At 34.3% G+C, this 20,080-nt stretch overlaps 3 protein-coding genes and 1 long non-coding RNA gene across 5 annotated transcripts in view; all 4 read left to right on the top strand.

Moving 5' to 3' along the window:
• The first annotated feature begins 2,569 nt into the window (after positions 1-2,569).
• LOC147815793 (uncharacterized) lies at positions 2,570-4,904 on the top strand. The gene is made up of 3 exons (XR_015430876.1): positions 2,570-2,743; positions 2,846-2,956; positions 4,775-4,904. It is a non-coding gene; the product is annotated as an uncharacterized LOC147815793 (long non-coding RNA).
• A 1,679-nt stretch (positions 4,905-6,583) lies between these two features.
• On the top strand, positions 6,584-9,013 carry LOC147815792 (uncharacterized). The gene has a single exon (XM_087156586.1). The coding sequence runs from the start codon at positions 6,584-6,586 to the stop codon at positions 9,011-9,013; it is 2,430 nt and encodes an 809-aa protein (XP_087012712.1).
• A 20-nt stretch (positions 9,014-9,033) lies between these two features.
• On the top strand, positions 9,034-11,893 carry LOC147815791 (ATP-dependent DNA helicase PIF1-like). The gene is made up of 2 exons (XM_087156585.1): positions 9,034-10,519; positions 11,844-11,893. The coding sequence occupies exons 1-2, from the start codon at positions 9,034-9,036 to the stop codon at positions 11,891-11,893; spliced, it is 1,536 nt and encodes a 511-aa protein (XP_087012711.1).
• Positions 11,894-13,884: 1,991 nt separating this feature from the next.
• Positions 13,885-20,080, top strand: part of LOC107446306 (protein c-ets-1-A) — a 188,835-nt gene continuing 182,639 nt past the window's right edge. The window contains exon 1 of one of the 2 annotated variants that reach the window (XM_021145115.4): positions 13,885-14,120. The gene's annotated coding sequence lies outside the window, so the exon portion shown is untranslated. The remainder of the gene's footprint in view (positions 14,121-20,080) is intronic. The other variant, XM_021145116.4, reaches the window with a different exon arrangement.

The following is a 20,080-nucleotide window of genomic DNA, read 5'->3' as shown; positions in this document are numbered from 1 at the left end:
TCAAGGTCTAGAGTCAAAAAATCATTGATCACAGAAGTTTCCGGAAATCAAATTTTTAAAGGTGGAACTTAAAAACACAATTTATTTTATTTGTTTGTAAGGGAGAGCCAGAGAGATACTTCATAATCTTATATTCATGATTAATATTCATTTTTTATTAGTAAATAGTTGTTATTAGTAAATAGTTGTTATTAGTAAATAGTTGTTATGACCATAAACTCGACATATTTGTGAATTTTAATTACTTCTCCAGGTCATAGGTATGTGTAAAATTTTAAATATATTTTAAGTAAACTAAGAAATATTGAGAAAAAGGAAAAAATTCTTGTTTAAATTTTTTTTAATTTAAACTGTTTTTGTTTTAACTCAAAAAATTTTCCGGAATTTTGACTTGGGCTCACAATTACCCTTGAATGATTCAGTGAAACCTCTCGGGAGCAACCGCGCTCTCCGATAAACAGTAAAATGGTTGATGGAGGTTGATCGTTCTTAGTTGTTACCTCCATTGACTTCAAAATTGTTATAGAAGGTACATAATTTTTCGCAAATGATTTTAATTTTAGTCAGTGTCATTTTCTTGGTACGGAAATGCAACTTGTGTTGGCGTCATGAAAAGACGGATCTATGAATAAAATTTAACGACTATAAAAATTATCCTAACTGATATAATTATGTGTAAAAAAAAATGATATTATGAATAATGTAAAAACAATTCATATAATGAATGATAAAGCTATCTTAAATAAACAAACTTACGTTTTTTGTTTAAGTTGACATTTAAATTTATATCAGAAAAATTTGTTTTAAAAGGTGAGAAGAGGTTTATTTCTTTGTTTGAGATGATTGTTTTTTCTAATTTAACTTTCAACTCTTCTAGTAAATCATTGATAGCATCATCTTCAGTGCACTCTGACTGTAACATAAGGTGGTATCGTCAAAGAGAGCTCTCTAAGAGCCTCATACCAATATTTTGAATAAATTTTTATCTATTTATTTGTTTTATTAAATTTTTTGTTTAGATATTTTTTTGTGTTTCCTTATTTGACCTTTTCCACATTTGCTGCAGACGTTCGTCCAGTCGCTTGGAGAGGTTTTAATAGTTTCTCCTAAAGGTTTTCTTCAATACAAAGTCTATGAAAAAAACTCCGTGCCTCCCAAAAGTGGTCGTAAATAAAGGTCGTCGGTACGTAGAAGTAGTCTTTCCTGGAGATTTCACTGTATTTGTCATACTGATCCTACTTTAAAAAAGAAAGTTCACTATCGATATTAAATCGTTATTCTCCAAAACTTCGACTGGGATGTGAGAAAAAAGAATTTTTTTATTGGATTATTGGCAATTTAAACTAAAGACTATTATACTTCTTATGCTTTTTAAGCTATTTAAAATATAACATCCCAGGCTACAGCCATAGCGACAACTCCATATAAATGAAAAATTTGTCTCGCTAAGTTTCTTGCCCGTTTTTAATAACAATACGTCTTCTTAGGTTCCATTTATAGATGAGCTTAAGTAATATTAAAGTGGATAGTTTTCGTGACTTGTAGGGATTGTGAACTGTACGTGACGTCACACACATGATTAGTATTTTAAGATTCAAGTGTTTATTTTGTTTATAGGTCTTTTGAAGCGAGAAACCTGAATGATATTTCAAAAAGAATTTCAAACTTAAGAAATTAAGTGGTGCAAAAACTGCTATTTGGTCAAGAATGTGCTTAGATTTGGTAAAATCTTAAATATTCTGAGCTAGCAGTGATCAATAGCATCATTTTCGGTGCAGTTAACCGACATCAATTTAGTTCGATGCATCTTTTTATGCTGAATCGTTTGAGGTAAAACAGAAATAGATGGTAAGATAAATAGTTAAGAAATTATGAGGTTTTTTTGTACACAAAGTACAATTTTTAATTTGCACTTATATACGCTTCTCATATTGCTATACAGACAAATAAGGTGTTATTTCCTATGTATTTTTTCTCGCTTGATCGAATGAAAACAAATACAAGTAAAAGGACTAATATTTCTAAAGTTGCAATGTTATATTTATAATTGCGTTAATCTATGTTATTAGTGTAATGAAATCAAGGATATGCATTTATTTAGCTCCACATTATAGAATCAGGAATTAAATTTCATAAATGCATATAAAATAATTTTCCGCCGTAGCAAAGGTCCTATTTTCTTAAAGAATAAAAATATCAAGAAAAGATATTAATATTACTGTTTATTTTTTAATTATTGTTTACTTATTATTGTTTATTATTTAATTTTAATTAATTATTGAATTAAGAATGTGCATTTGAATTTCTTTTCATTTTGCATGTTTGTTTATTATTCTTTAGCTTTAGTAAAACAAAAACGTCTAGCTTAATGATATTCGCTGAAATTATATCTTATACTATAATACGAGGAATGGTTGCCAAGTCGAAAATCGCCCCAGAATTAATAAACTCCGGTAAACTTGGGGGTCTGGGGTTTTTGGCCACGAGGAATCGATTGGCGCCGGTTTTGAAGCGCTACGGTCGAGCCAAAGATTGTATAAGTGTAAAGATGGGAAACTCGCGAAAGTCGTAACAAAATTTGGCAAAATGCCAGCGCTTCGTGTACGGCGGAGAAGTTTGTCTCCAGGGGCACAGTGCAGCGCATGCGCATTATCATCCTTAGTTTTGGAAGGAGAGTTTGGAGAGAGAAGCACATGAGAAATCAATCAATGGCGGACGTTAATTTGACAATTATCCCTAACAAGTAAGTGCGCTTTGTATAACCTATCTTCTGTTGATTTTTTTCTCCTTGTTTTCAATTTTGATAAAGATTCTAATTCTCTTTTTTTCTTTCAATATTTTTCAGTGATTCTTCTGTGCGCAAAGCAAAGAATTATGATAGATGTGCTTACTGCAATGTAAATAGAGCGGGTTATCCAAATTTGAAATTGTTTCGCTTTCCTCAATATATCGAATTGTAAGTAAATAGTTAAGCATTTTCGAAGATTTCGGTAAATTATTTTTCAATGATTGATTATATGAACCTATTAGATAAGACTGACTTAGAATTGTAACTAAATGTGTGACTAATTTATAGTGTCTGACTTTAATTTCATTTCATTTGGTTTTTAAATTCTGTATAATTCCATAAGTGCGTTTATCTTTTTTGGTCGGAATTAAATATTCACAAATGAAATTTATGTATATAACTAAGTAAAAATTTAAATGTTTTTCAAGAAATGTGAAAAAGATCTATAAATTTGACATTTTAAATTTTTGAAAGTTCATTACATATATGAAATTATTTAAATAGTGTTAAGTGTAAAAAGTGTTACTTTTTATTCATATAATATTTATAGAGTGGTTTATAGTAGATATATATATTTTATTTGTCTGTTAGCTCTAAATGTCCAGCAAACAGTACCGTCATTACTTATAGGCACACAGGGCAATGCCCGGGGACCCCATTTTCTCAGGGGGCCCTAGAGAATCGTACTTTTTTGAAAAATTGCATTAAAAAGAATTTAAGACTAAAAACATTACCTTATATATTTAAAAAAAATTTTTTTTATAGAGTATGCATATTTTTTCTACAAATGGTGATTGATTATCAAACACCAATAATTGGAGTAGTTTATCACCAAGAAAACTTAAAAAGTCAACCGAAAACTATTTTTCTTATTTTATTATATGAGGATTACAACTGGTTAGTGTATCAATTTTTTTTAAACTATGCATAGTTTAAAAGTACTTTATTTGAGTTTTTGTGGTAATCAAAATTAGTTAAAATTAATGCATTATACAGTCCCTGGTCAAATTATTAGACGCACTATAAGATTCTATGTAAAATCTTAATTACTCAGGTGATACTACACAGCTTTATTGTATTTACGCTACTGAAACCGGTTTGTACTTGTTTACGTTTGTGTATCAATTGGTTAAATTAGGCGATATGTAATATAAATTCGACAAAATGTGATAAAAATACAGATTATTTATTGTATCAGGTACTATATTATAATATTATAATAATTAGGTCAAATTAATAGACGCACTGTAGTTTTTTTAATAATGACATGATTTGCACGAGTTTACATACTATACTTTTATAATTAAACATACGCGTTAATTTATTAATATAATGTATTTAATTATAAAAGTATTAATATACATGTTACCTAATACTTTTATAATTAAACATACAAATAGATTTTTATTCAGGAGATTTTTCATTCACCTTCTATTTGTATTTATTTTTAACGTATTTCATTTCATTGTTAACCAACTGATACACTAACGTAAAGAAGTGAAAACCGGTTTCAGCTACGTAAAAACAATAAAGCTGTATAGTATTACCTGATAATTATAATTTTACATAGAATCTTAAAGTGCGTCTAATAATTTGGCCAGGGACTGTATCTTAAAAATGATTTATTTTTTGTATGTGAAGTTTTTTAGTTTGTTTTTAAGCATTACGACGCATTATAGTTCTAAAATATTTTTGTGCCCTGGGCCCCTGCATGCTATGAAGATGATACTGCCAGTAAAACATAAATTTAATTGATTTTGTTATTTAATCCCCCAATGAATTGTTTTGTTATTAAATTTCCTTTCTAAATATTTTCCTTAAACACTGCCTGCTTTTTTAAAACTATTTAATAAAATATTAATACTTAAGAAAAATAATACATATAATTTATTAATGCCATACATTTTAAGTTCCGTTCTCGAATTAGACAGCATTCTTATGTCATATTAGAACTTTAATCTTACTGTGTGATTTTTTTTTTATTAGGTGCACGAAATGATTAGAGGCCAGCAAAATTGTATCGTTACGGAATGTTGATACTGACAGACTGACTACATAACAGATGTAGATTGTGTTCAAGACATTCCAAAATTAAAGATTATGTATCAAAAATAATGCAGACTTGTTCCTAATGCAGTTCCAATGAACCAATATTGCATCTTTTTAATTTTATGTTATTTTATTTCATAAACTTGCTCAAATATTTATTTATTGTATAAAATGTATACAATTTTATTTGTGTAATTTTTATTTTATTGAAAAGTATATTCTTAAAATATATAACCAAAAAGAATATTTTTAGATACGTTTAATAAAGATAAAACAAATTCTGCAACAAGTGTCTTGTTTATTTTTTTAAAACTCTAAGTATATATATAATTGAAAATTTTTATTTTTATATAGCGCATTTCTTATACATATACACACATGGAAAAATTAACAAAGCGAAAAAGTTTTTTTTTTTCAAAGGGAAATAAATTTTACTCAATTTTTTTAAAGTTTTAATGAATTTTTATTTTTTAATATAAATTACTTTTGTTAAATAAATATTTACTACTTTAAAATAAATTATAATGCTGCTAAATTTGTGAACTGAAAAAAATTTAAAAGCAAAATCGAATCCGATTATAATTAACGGAGAAAATATGAGTGCATTGGGTGAAAATCAAATGATCTGCTCCCGTTCTTCAATCGCTCCTGACGGTGGCTTTCCTGCATTACACCTTCAGCGCCCAAGTTGGGGGAAAGATCCTTACGACTTAACATTGATAGTATAGGAAGTTTCCCTTCTTTACGCGAAGCGTATAAGTTCTTTGGTCGAGCAGTTCGGAGTTACAGATAGGATATTTTTCAAACTTTATTAGTTCGCCATAATGGCTATAGATACTTTTCTCCACTCTTATAAATGTATGCTAATGCGAACCTTACAATTGAAATATTAACTTTCGACAACTTAAACCAATAATATAGGAAGGAATTAATAATTTAATTGTAAGGTTCGCATTAGTTTACATTTATCAAAGTGGAGAAAAGTTTAACTTTTGTGTTAAAATCACCGTCAACAAAGTCCGACATTTCAACATTCGTCAGATTTCAAGCTACATTTTCAACATGCAGAACGCACCTCTACATGAAATTCTTCAAGGAGCCGGAATTTTGGAACAACAAGCGATCAACTCAATTCTACCCGCAAATGGACAAGTAGAAGATACCGTCATTGTCAGAATGCTTCTCCATTACGCCGAACGAGCTTACCCGACCGTCAAAGTTGCCGTACTTCACCCTGAATTTGTCGCACGCTTCTACGTTACAACAGCGGATGGCGCTTATGAAGGAATGGCTCTTCGCAACGATATCAGCGACCAGAACAAGGCTTCCAACTATCTATACGGCGTTCAACAAGGATTCGACGTGCTACTCATTCCCATTCACAAGAGAGCTCAAATGGATAGAGGCGAGCACTGGATGCTAGGAATTTACGAAGCAAGCTATGGAGAACGTCAACTATTAGTCTGCGATCCAGTTGACAACCCGCTGCCCATCGATGCTGTTTTGAGAAAAATACTGCGACACGTTTTGAATACCGTTGTTACGAATGAAAAGCTGAAAGGATGCATCGTGAAACCTCGCAACGCTTACAACCACCAAGATGACGCGTCTTCCTGCGGAGTTTACATCGTCTTTTATGCTGGACAATACCTCTCTCATCGACGCCTTTTCCTGGACAAGAATTTTCAAGAAGCGGATGAACGGAAGCAAATTTACGAATTCGTTGTGAACAGTGACCAATTGAACATGTCGGGACCATCTGAAGCCGCATCTTTCACATCTTCGACCAATATGCACGCTTTGAATACCCAAGACCCGATGATAACGCCGTTGCGCACGACAAGAGCAGTCAAACAGCGTAGCAAGGAACGAATCTCGGATATATTGATGGAACTTAATGCATCTCAACGAGTAAAATACCGCGATTATGAAAGACGCAGACGAAAAAACGAAACAATGAGGGGCCGCAACATTCGCCTAGAGGAACAACGCCGCCGTAATGAAAGACTCCGTAGAGCTGCGAAATCTCGGCCTGCGTCAACCTACAAAAATGCTGCAACTTCCGACGTGGAATATCAAAGTCTTGGTCCATTTAACGTCGCTCGCATCCACGATGGCGCTTTGCATTTCCCAGAAGAAAGAGTGAAGAACAAAATACACGTAGATTCATTTGGCGACTGCTGCTTACATGGAAGAATCAAACTACCAATGCCCGAATTTCCAAACGAATTAGCGGTTCTATTTGCACGACAACACCGCCTATCTGAAGAATTCCACAGAAGGATCCGCAACATCGGCGCTTGCTTTGCACTTGCCTCATTCAAAGTCGACGACGACAGAACCGTCAATCAACATGGAATCTACACGTTTATCGCCGGCGGTCAAGTCCATCATAAGATCAACCTGGCAACGCGCCCGACTCAATTTGAACAGCCGAAGTTTGCCCAAATGTACTTCATGGACCCGGACGAGGCTACAGCTGCGCGATCTGAGCTCAACCGAGCGTTAAGTCAAGAACTATTGCAACTACTCGAGGAGATCATGTGCTTTAACAACCCGTTCGCCCAATCATTTATGATGATGAGAGAAGTGATCGAAGAAGCCAACCAACGCGCAATCGCAGCCGGAGTACAACCGCCCAATGTCCACCTCGTCTTTACAAACCGTGAAGGCGACGATCCTCGACGATTCAACGCACCAGTTGTAAACGAAATAGCCGAAGTCTTGACTCTCAACGCCGATCAAAGCATCCCAGAGAATGAAATGGTCATGCGAGAACGCGGAAAAAAAATCACGCAGCTGAGCAACATCGATGGTCGCGTCGAGCCTTTTACCTACCCGCTTTTCTACCCGAGAGGAACTTTTGGATTCTATGTTAGAATGCCGCTGCACACGCCTTATCCATCAAGAAATCATGTTACACGCGCAGAATTAGCCTGTTACCGACTCGCCTACCGTCCGAATTATGCCAAGCCACTCCCGATCGATTGCACAAATGCAGGAATAGATCAACGATTGGTCGAGTTTAATGCACTTCACTTTGGCGGACGCTTACTCCAGCAATACGTGGTCGACACCTACTTTCGTGTCGAAAGAAATCGCATACAGTGGATAAAGAGCCATCAGCGTGAAATTCAAGCCGAGAAATACGCCGGAGTTCACAACATGCTCAGAAGCTTGGTTGCGAAAAAAGATGCTGCAATTGGCGAAACAACCATCTTACCGTCATCTTTTCCCGGATCAACGCGCTGGTACACCGAGAATTTCGAAGACTCCATGGCATTAGTGCGAAGATTTGGATCGCCCGAATTTTTTATCACCATTACCTGCAATCCGCAGTGGCCAGAACTCCTGTCAGCGATACGCAATGAACTCAACGCAGCAATTCCGGAAAGCCTGTTGGCTCTAACCCGTCCAGACATCGCTGCAAGAGTCGCACGTCTTAAGTTCCGCCAAATCGTCGAAGACATCATGACGCATCAAATCTTTGGAAGAGCATCAGCGTACGACTTCACCATCGAGTTCCAAAAGCGAGGTTTACCGCACATGCACCTATTAGTGATTATGTCGCCAGCGGACAAGATTCACACCGCTGACCAACTTGACGATTTTATCTCGGCGGAAATTCCAGAAGATGATCCGGAACTCAAGGAACTGATCTCGAAATGGATGATCCATAACCCGTGTGGTGATATGAACCCAAGCGCTCCGTGCATGGTCAGCAAACATGGAAGAGACCTGTGCAGATGGGGATTTCCAATGGAACATCAAGACATGACATCGCTGGTGGACGATGAAAAGCCGAGGTATCGCCGACGCTACAATCCGTTGTTGGATCCAATGAACCCTGAATTCTCGCATGAGCAAGCCATCTACAGGAAAGACTGCAACGGCCAGCGCGTCACCACAGACAACCGCCACGTCGTCCCGTACAACGCCTACCTGCTCAAGAAGTATCAATGCCACATCAATGTCGAATTCGTCGGCAGCATCGGACCGTTGAAATACCTCTACAAGTACATCTACAAGGGCCATGATTGTGCTACGATAAAGGCCGTCGAAAACCAGCAGACGATCATCTACAACGAGCCGGAGAAGTACGTGGAAGCTCGCTATATCTCACCAGTTGAAGCATGTTGGCACCTATTAGAGGCACCTATTAGAGGCACCATGTAGGCACCTATTTGGAACACGATATGATCGACGTCGACGAATCAACAGCAATCGGAGACCGCATGTACCAGCAACTCAACGAAAAGCAGCGTGAAATCGTCTACACCATAATCCAAGCACTTGAAGACCCGACTCCTGCTCCGAAATGCTTCTTCATAGATGGACCAGGAGGTACCGGGAAGACATTCGTCTACAGCACGCTGTATCGCATCGTTACCGGAAGGCTTAAGAAAGTGAAATGCTTGGCTTACACCGGGATAGCAGCGATTCTTCTACCGAGTGGTCAAACAACGCACCGAACCTTTGGCTTGAAAGTCCCGCTTACATCCGACTCAAGATCATCCATCAAACCAAGATCACCGAAGGCGAACGCACTCAGAGGAGCCCACATGTGTCTGATGGACGAAGCTCCGATGATGTCAAAATACGGCTTGCACAACATCGACGAACTCCTACACGCGATTTGCAACAGCATTCCGTTTGGAGGCAAAGTCATGGTGCTTGGTGGCGACTTCCGACAGTGCTGTCCAGTTCAACAACGTGCCAACAAAAGCGAAATACTCGACCTTTTGATCAAGAGAAGCCATCTGTGGCAACACTTCAAGACTTATTCGCTCGAAAAGAACATGCGCGTTGATCCCGAAGAAGAAGAATTCGCGAAATACCTGCTAAAGCTCGGCGACGGGGAACTCGAAGTGAATGAACTCGGCGAAATAGAAGTCCCAGAAGAAATTCGCTCTGGTGGTAACCTCATCGATGAAATCTTCGGACCATGCCTCAGAAGTGGGAACTACGAAGCAATGAAGAATCGCGCTATTCTTGCACCATTGAACGACGATAAGGGCAAGATCAACGAGCAGATTATCGCTATGCTTCCAGGCGAAGAGAAGACATACACAAGTTTCGACTGGGTAAAGGATCAACATGAAGGGGGAATTCAATTCGCGCCTGAATTCCTGAACTCGATCAACATCGCCGACTTGCCTCCACACAATCTGAAGCTCAAGAAGAGCGCCATCTTCATGCTTCTCCGAAACTTGGACGTCTCTGAAGGAATGTGCAACGGAACACGATTGATTGTCACCGAACTTTGCAACAACATCATCAAGGCTAAGATCATCACCGGTGAACACTCAGGCCGACAAGTACACCTTCCAAGGATCACGCTCGACTCCAGCAAATCACGGCTTGGCGCAACTATGCAACGGCACCAATTCCCAGTTACTCCAGCATTCGCCATTACGATACACAAGTCACAAGGCCAAACATTCGAATTCGTCGGCGTGCTTCTCCTCACGACGGTCTTCGTGCACGGAATGCTCTACGTCGCGTTTTCAAGAGCCAAGCGTCAAAGTGCGTTGAAGGTCCTGCTGCCTCCTGAGAATCCAACCCACACCCGAAACGTCGTATGGAAGGAAGTCCTGAACAAGAGAAACTCACCAGCCGCCCCTGCCTCTCCGACAAGAAACTACCTGGACAACATGGAAGACATCGCAATCGATGACTATTGTTTATTATGTTTATGCTGTTATAGGTTTATAATATGTTTCTTATGTATGTATATATGTTTGGTTTTTCTAAATAAATTTGTCAAAAATATTGAACTTCAACACACTTCAATCTTTACACTGCTCACTTTGTACCATTTCTTTAATTGTATAATTTTTTTTTATCAATTACATTTTATTTCCCATGACTTTTCAAACTTTACCTTTGTATAGAATAGTTCCCTTTCCAAACTCTGTTTAGATAGTTTACAATGGTGCACTTTAACCGGTTATCTTTTCACCAATGGTTTCACAAATTTTCTTATGGCATGTATTGTTTTGATAAATCACAATTGAAAATTTAAATCTTCGAGTTAGCTTCGATACCTGTTTTCTCCGAGCGGAGCTCGGTCACCCGCTGGTGGATAAATTAAACAACATTAAGTGAAATTTTAAGTATAAGTAATGACGATGATGATGGGCATATATATTTCAATGGACTAGATTCTTGAAAGCGTTGATTCATTTTTGGCGATACCAAATACTTAATCTGAGATTTTAGAATTATTTTAATTACATTTTTTTAATTAAAAAAGTTTACTGTATTAATTTTACTATTTTAGAATTCTTCATTGCAAGCAATGACAAATAGTTTGAAAAAATAAGGAGAGAAATTAACCATAGCCATACTTTGTAAAAACTATATTGCAGAAACAGGATTTAAAATTTATGAGTAAAAATAATTTCTAACTGGAGCAAAGTTCTTATTTACTCAAAGAATAATAAATATAAGACTTAACGTGTATTTAAATATTTAATCCATAGTTGAAAAAAAAAAACTGAATAGTAAATAATTATTTAAAAAGAAAATCATTCGACTCTAGTTAAAAATAAAAAAAAGGAAAAAGCAAAATTAAATTACATAACTTGAATTGTTGAACATTAGCGCAAAGATTGTAACGATGATGGATTGATATTTTTCAGTGGACTCGATTTATGAAAATACTAATTTGTTTTAATGCAATACCATAAAATCATCCACCCTATATTTAAATGTATACTATTTCTATTGAATCGGCGACTGATTTTAATTGAGTAATAAGGCAGTAATGGAGCATTGTTTTAATTTAAAAATAAGTGAAAAAAAAGATTTTCTTTGAATTTTAACATCGTTGATTTCAGCCGAAAAGATATGTTCATTCTCTGTGAAGAGCTGCATAATTATTTATTCAGATATTTTAGTGATAAATAAACAGTTTAAGGTTTTAAAAATCTTTCTTTCATTTTGCACACACTCTCAAAACCCTAAATTTATTCTAAAAAAATTTTACTAATAATTTTCAAAGGTTGTTCATACGATATAAGTGATATCACAACTAAAAGAGCATTAAAATAGCCTTAGCGGATCGAGGCCGCTCATTTCCATTCAGCACATGTGACGTCATAACCAATCAGGGATTGTTTTTGATTACATCAGTTACGGAGGCCTTTTTGGGCAATCTAAATGTTTAATAATTAAGTAAATGAACATTTGGTGAAAAAAAAGCTATCTGATTTTCGGTTTCAGTAGAGAATTTCCTAAAAATTGGAATTGAAAATAAAATAATTTAAAAGATGCTGTAATTGTCCATTACCGATTTACGTTCAACTTCGTAGCCTTATAATTTTGAACCCAATCCAGAAGAACAGGGAACTTAGGGAGAAATTTGAATTCGTGGAGGACTTTTTAATGGATTTAACCCGCATTTGTGTTTCATGGAGAGGAAAACTGCAGCGGTTAACCTGACGGCAAGGGGACTCATGCACCGTTTTACGCCCATCTATTTTACGTCACTACTGTGGTCGGTGCGGAATTCGTATCGACCAGCCGTCGCTGGGGTTCGAACCCGCTACAACTCACCGGAAGGCGAACGCTCTATCCCCTGAGCGACCACTGCTCCTTGGCAACGAATATATTTTATAACCGTTGCTGATGAGCCGACCCAATTTTGAGTTTACGGCTACTAATGTTCAGTTCCATAGCTTTGTAATTTTGAATTCAATCCTTCGTTGAAGACTTTTTGAGATGAGTAACCCGCATTTGCGTTACATGGAGAGAAAACCTCTCACAGTTAGCCTGATGGCAAGGGGATTCTATTAACCCTTGATCCAACTACCACTGAGAATATTTTACGTCAGCACTGTGGTTGGTGATTGCTGGGGGCGGAATTCGTATCCACCAGTCATCGCTGGGATTCGAACCCATTTCACCTAATTGAAAGGCGAAAGCTCTATCCCCTGAGCCATCACGGCTTGAATTGGGCAAAGTATAGCTGATATCCGGATCATGTACTATTCAACTCTGCTTACAACTCAATTCTAGTGCCTCCAGGAAAGCGGAAGATTGCCAAGAACCACCAAGAATAAGTTTAATTCACGAGTTTTGACTTCTGTTTATTAAATTTAAAATCAATACATTTTAAATTTTGTTATTTTTACAATATTTATATGGTTATTTTTACTGTAATTACGTATTTTTACAAACTAAGTTTGTAGTAAATTTGTCTTTATAATTTGCATCCCTGGCAGCATAGTTAGAAATTTGAAAATGCATTCTAGCTAATAGGTATGATATTGGTTTGCTCGTGGCCGTTAAGACCTTAAGAGGACGACATGCCACGGAAGAAACTTTTCGTCGCAAATTCTCTTACTAATTTAAAAGAAAGAAAAAGGGCAAATCTAGTGTAAGTCATAAAGTTTCAATCACTGAAAAAAAAATTTCAGGTATCAAAATACAAACAAATTATTGCAAGAGAACTTCCCCATTGAGTTATACTTAGTTATCCTCTCATAATTTATTTTCATTTGGATATTTTAAAAACGTTTTTTCGGTACTTGAAACTTTATGGCTAACTCTAGGTTTGCCTGAGCTTCCTTTTTCTATATTTTAAATGTGTTATGAAGTTGAAAGAAAATTTGCAACGAAACATTTCTCCCGTGATATTCTTAAGGACAAGTTGTGTCTAGGGTTTCAACGGTCCTGAATCGACTTAAAACGAGGTATCTTTAATTCACAATTTTGCTTCGAAAACAGAAAAACAGCCACTTTTTAAAAAAAATACAGATATCAGAATAGACACCAACACCAAAAATAAAACTCTCCCAACTGAAACAGTAGTAGGAAAAAACTCATTCACACAGAATGACCGAGAAAACCACAGATAATCTGAAATAGAAATCTGTAGTTGCGGTATCGTCGTTTGTGTCTGGCAAGCTCTGAAGATTCTCACGGAGGAATTACAACGAGCTTCCTGACGTAACACTACGGACGCCACCCACCCTTTCATTCATTACTTTCTGGCCAATGAGGGACCATCCTCAAGATTCCGCGGTTGATTGAGGACGAGCACGATTTTCTCCGTTAACCGGCTCATCCGAATGTTTACTTTTGTTGGATCTTTGAAACTGTGATTGATTAATAGAATTGCGATTCTTTTGAAATCGTTCTTCAATAACTGCTTCCACATGGACACTGTTGTTTATGTGGAAATGTCCTTAAGTATTTTTATGGCCCTTACATGTTTTGTCTTATAATTGAAATGTGAAGTTCTGCCGAAATGCTTTAAGCACCGATTTTATTATGAGTAAGTTTTTTTTGTGTGCATGTTTAGTTGATTAATTTAATGTGATGCTAATGATCTTGTAGCTTTGATATTTAAAATTAATAATGATGTAAAAATGTTGCTCAATTTGTTACTGACAAATGTTGCTTTTATTATTTCCAACCTCGAATTATTTTGATTCACACTTAAATTTTTAGAAGTTGTGTTTATTTTCAAGGAAATGGGTGGAGAAGAAGCATATTATTTTATAAATCGTTATAAAGTTTAGTTATTAAAAGGTGTTATATATATATAATTATTATTATTTGCATATTGCTTCGAAATGCTTAATTGCATTTTATTTGTAGAAACCAGGAGATCGAATTTCATCTAAATTTAACAATATTTTTTTTCTCAATTATCGCAAATTGCGTTTTTAATACAGCTTAATCCCTGATAATATTTCATAAGTACATTATTATTGATTTTTTTTTTTTTTTTTTTTTTTTTTTTTTTTTTTTGTCTATATGTAATTTTTAAGAGTGGAGCAATATAATAGCTGTTAAATTTAAAATTTGTTTTTAGAACTGATGTAAAACAATTTATTTTTAAGATTTACTATTGAAATTATTATCTGAGCTCTCATGTGACAATATAGGTTTTTGATAAATAAATGAAAAAATAAACCTAATATTTCTTAAAGATTCAATACTAATAAACTCTATTCCCCAATCTCACCTCCTGATGGTATCGGGGAAACCAACTTCAAAACCTTAAAAAAGAAACCCGATTTTGGCATACAGGTTATTGTATTTTAATTCAAAGGTGAAATTATAACTGCAATATGAAGATGGCATCAAAATTGTTTAAAATCAACTTCATTGATGCTGAAAAATCTCTCTAATGATACCAAACCCGAGCCTCTCCCCCGAACTAGAACCCCACCCCAGGAGTCATCCAGCACCGGGGGTTTCTGGAAGGGTTTTTTAATTTGAAGTCACTGAATGAGAGCATCTTTTAAAATGTCAGATTTTCATTTTTTATTTGGTGGAATTTATACCCAAGTCAATGCGGCTGGAAAAAAAAGTTATAAAAATAGAACAATTTTGTATTCGTACCTCTTTATGCCCCTGATATTGTTAAATATAGTCAAGAAAGACATTGCTACACTTCTTGATAGATTTAACTGTTTTAATTAAATCTATCAAGAGATAAATAAATTAAAAGTTCGAAAAATTATAAAAACATTTTAGGCACAAAAACTATAATATTTTATTACATTGAAATTATACCTATTTGTAAATCTGACAGATATGAGATGGAAATTACATTTATTTCATGCGTAAAACCCACATAACTTCTAAACTATTAGTTCCATCAACTTGGTTTTAGTCTGAATCAAATAATCGCATATAAAATCGAATACATTGTTTGTCTATATAGCAATGTCAGACGTTAAAATCGGTGATAGGACAAAACTGCATTTCATGCATAAAAAACTATATAACTTTTGAACTGTACGTTCTATCGACTTGAATATGGTTTCATTCTATTTAGAAAATAATACATCCGAAACTCGAAACAATATCTTGCTAGTCTAGATAGAAAAGTAAAAGTTTTACTTCCATTTAACTTCCTTCCCAGAAGTCGGGATAAACTTGATATATTTATACAGAAATGATTGTGCTCCTGAAAAAAAAACCGGATTTTTTTGCTAATCACGATCCGGAAGTTTCCGGAAATCCAAGGTTCAGAAGTTTCAAGAAATCATCGATTACATTTATGCATATAAATTCTTGTATATTTTATTTAGAAATATTAGAACTAGAATTTGTACTTGGCATTTCTTTCATTTGTAAATATTTTTTTCTGGTAGAATAATAAATGTGATTAGAGATCAAAGTAAACTTATTCATAATTATTCATTTAAATTATGCTGCATATAATTTATTTAGAATTTCATGTTTTGAAAATATCAATGACTTAAATTTATAAAGACAAAAATTTAAGTCATTGATATTAATTTTAATTTATAAATTTTTTGAAATGATTTTACTCAAGAAACTTTCAGGGTTTTTGAGTTGTGCTCACAATCACCCCTGTTTATATCAAACCTAAACTAGGCGTCAAGTTTCACTCGTCAGCTTTCCATTACTGATTAAATAATTAAGGCTGGCGAATAAGTTTCATCTTCTGAATTGTCGAGATTTATATTTAACTACATATGCTTATTTTAACTAATCTACCAAGTTAAACTATCTAGATTAACCTGCTTCAATCTAGCGGCACCTGGAGGTGTTTTGAAGTCCATCAACGACATTTTTCTTTTATTTGGAACAAAAAATTTTCAGTAACACATTTTTCACTAAGGAAACCATTTTTTTTTAACATTGAAATCTTATGACAGCTTTAATTTGATTTATTCTTATTAATGCAATAAATACATTTCAATTAAGCTCAGTTTTTGTTTTTTTATTTCAGCCACCAAAAAGCTTTTCATTATACATCAGTTAACATTTTAAAAATGGTTCATATTTTTCATGAATGTTAAATAGTGGCGAGCAAAAATTTTAGTCTGGCTAGTAACTTTAGAACGAAATTTCATGCCCTAACCAAAACCACTATTTTAAAAACAATTTTCCATTGAACATATATATATATATATATATATATATATATATATATATATATATATATATATATATATATATATATATATATATATATATATATATATATATATATATATATATATATATATATATATATATATATATATATATATATATATATATATATATATATATATATATATATATTGTAACCGTCGTTGAACAGCCGATCCAATTTTTAAGTTTATGAGTGCTAATATTCAACTCCGTTGCCTTGTAATTTTGAACCCAACCCAGAGGACAAGGGAACTCCTGGATCAAGTATTGGGAGAAATTTGCCTTCATGGAGGACTTTTTAATGGAACTAACCCTCATTTGCGTTACATGCAGAGGAAGACCATGAGAACCTCTTTACCTGCCAACTTTCACTCTTTCCGAGAATGAATTTTCCAAGTGGTAGTAAAACAATTACCGAAAAACAATCTTACTCAAAAATATATTTATATTTTGACTAGGTTAAAATTCGCTATCGTTAAGATTAGTATGCTTTTATATATTTGTTGTAATTATTTATACGTAGCGGTGGCCAAACTCATTCATAATTATTATTATAATTCAAAAATTTTAATGGCATGACACGTTTTTCGGTACCACTTTAAATACAAAATTAAGATCTTCCGGAAAAACCGGAAGAGTTGGCAGGTATGAACCTCCCACGGTTAGCCTGACCGTGAGACTCTAACCCATGATCCGTCTTCCTCTGAGGATATTTCACGTCAGCATTGTGGTCGGTGGAAGCCGGATGCAGATTCGTATCGAACAGCCATCGCTGAGATTTGAGCCTGGTTCACCTCATTGGAAGGCAAACGCTCTATCTCCTGAGCTATCGCGGCTCTGAATATTGGTATTCATAAACTCAAAATTGAGTTAGCAATTCATCGACGTTTATAATTGTTTCCGTTGAGTCTCGGTGGCTAAGGGGATAGAGTGCTCGCTTCCCAATGAGGTGACCCGGACTCGAATCCCAGCGAAGGCTGGTCGATCGCACCAGGCTAACGTAAAATAAACGGACGTAAAACAGGCAGTGGCAGACGGATCATGGGTTAGAGTTTCCTTGCCGCCAGGTTAACCGTAGGAGGTTCGCGTGATTATCCTCTATATGTAACGCAAATGCGGGTTGGTTCCTTAAAGAAGTCCTCCACGAAAGCAAAATACTTGATCCACGAGTTCCTCTGTCTTCTGGATTGGGTTCAAAATTGCAAGACTACAGGATTGAACATTGGTAGTCGTAAACTCAAAATTCGCTGGACTGTCCAGCGATTGTAATAAAATAAAATAAAATTGTTTCCCTAATCAACTACACAGGAGTGGTAGGTAAAATTTATGATTACATTCAGCAGAAATTCAATAAATTTCCTTAGATTTGAGAATTGATCTTCATGAGGCTTCAATTTAGACCAAATGTCATCATATCTGTTCTCTTTTGACTAAAGTAGTCAATTGCTTTTAAACTTGTGAAAAAAATTCAATTTCTCGCAAGTTTAAGGTTAATTTTTAGGTCACGCCAGACCACTTATTAATATGTATTCACAGAAATGTTTACCTTTGTGTTACACTTAAGGCATAAATAGATTTTGAAAGTTAAAATTTTCAGAAAAAGCCTTGCTTTACACAATTTTGTACGACCTTTGTGCCAAGAGTCAAGATCCATTAAAATTTAATTTCTAAATTGCCTTTTGTGACATTAAAGCTATTAAAACATTTTCATATAACATTTCAAGAAAAATAAAAACATTTCAAGGAAAAAAAATATATACATAAACTTCGCTATGCATACACGAAAAATTTATTTCTAAGATGTACCTTTTAGCATAAACTATAAAAGTATGGAAAGGTTGCACCATTATTGCAACAGTGCACAAATTCTAAAGTGCACAAATGCAGGGCAAGGTTGGACCATAATTTGGCATTTAGCTATCACCAAAATATTAGAAAAACTATTTACCGTTAGTAGGTTACAAAATTCAAAAAGGCAACATAAGAGAAATGAATTTTAATTAATGCAAATGAAACATTCACTTACCTAAATAAGAAACTTGAAAAAACGTGCAATGGTCGTCTCGATACACAACAGTGTTGTAAAGAAAACATGGCGTTGTGAACAAATATCGTTCATATTTCAGTCACTGTTAAAGTTTTGTGTCTTATAAGAAATTTTAGTGCAGTCAGTTGCATCATGAAAGTATTTATCGATCATTATTATCAATTTATGGTATAATTAAATAATCTTTCATTAAACCAAACTTTGGAACAATCAGAAACTTTGCACCTGATACTGGGGAAAGATTTACCGAGTTTTTTTTACAGTGCACACTGAAAAGAAATAATGTGAGAGATTTTAGACATCAAATCCATACGCACTAATATCAAAGTACAGTGCGCAAAAAAATGAATAGACTACCCTGAATAACTTTTGATCTAATGATCAGATCATGTTCTAGGACTCAATCATAATGGTTCAAGGGGGAGACCTCAAATGTGCTAATTAATTAGTGCAAAAGATATTTTAATTTACACAAAGACGTATTTTCTCTGAGAAATCATACCTTTTTTTGACGAAATCGATTTTCTGATATTCAAAATATAGGGGACAACCGCAATCTGGGAAATATGGTCCCAATAGTTTGGTGAGGAGAGAGGTCCAAAGTTTCGACTCCTTATGTTAATTTTACTTTTTGCGTATTTCGCTATATCTCGAGAGCTTTTTAAGCGAATTGAAAAATTCTGAAGACAAAAAATGACTTTTAGGAAATATTTATTATTTTTATTTTATAACAGTCGAAAAAAAAATTTTGAATTGTAAGGTATATAATTTCCTGCATCATTTTTATGCATGCAATTTCACGTGGAAAAATACAAAATTTGAGCGAAATCGGTCAAATAGTTCCTGAGGAATCGAAATTTATGACTTTTTCAAATTCCGATTTCCAGGAACTATTCGACTGATTTCCCTCAGATTTTGTATTTCACCATGTCAATTTACAGTTTTATAAAAAAGTTTTAAAAAAACTTAAAATTCAAAAATTTTTAGATTTATTAAATAAAATAAAACAGATTTACTATAAGAGTTACTGTTCGCATTAAATAATCTTTAGACAAACGAATTTCATAATTGATTGTCCAATTATGAAATTTTCAATTTGCTTAAAAAGTTCTCGAGATATAGGGGAGAGAGGGGTCAATTGTAACATTTTTCACTTAACTATTTTTAACTAACAAAAAATCCAATGTATTATTAGTATTAATTGACAGACGAGTAAAGTAGTCTATCCTCTACTAGAAAAAAAATACCTTATTTTAAATGTTATTATATTAGTTATTAACAATTCT

The sequence above is a fragment of the Parasteatoda tepidariorum genome, chromosome 2, assembly GCF_982258835.1.
Source record: "Parasteatoda tepidariorum strain Cologne lab strain chromosome 2, Ptep-v5.0, whole genome shotgun sequence".
NCBI lineage: Eukaryota > Metazoa > Arthropoda > Arachnida > Araneae > Theridiidae > Parasteatoda > Parasteatoda tepidariorum.
The sequence above is the reverse complement of the archived record's forward strand: the minus strand, read 5'-3'. Positions and strand labels throughout refer to the sequence as shown.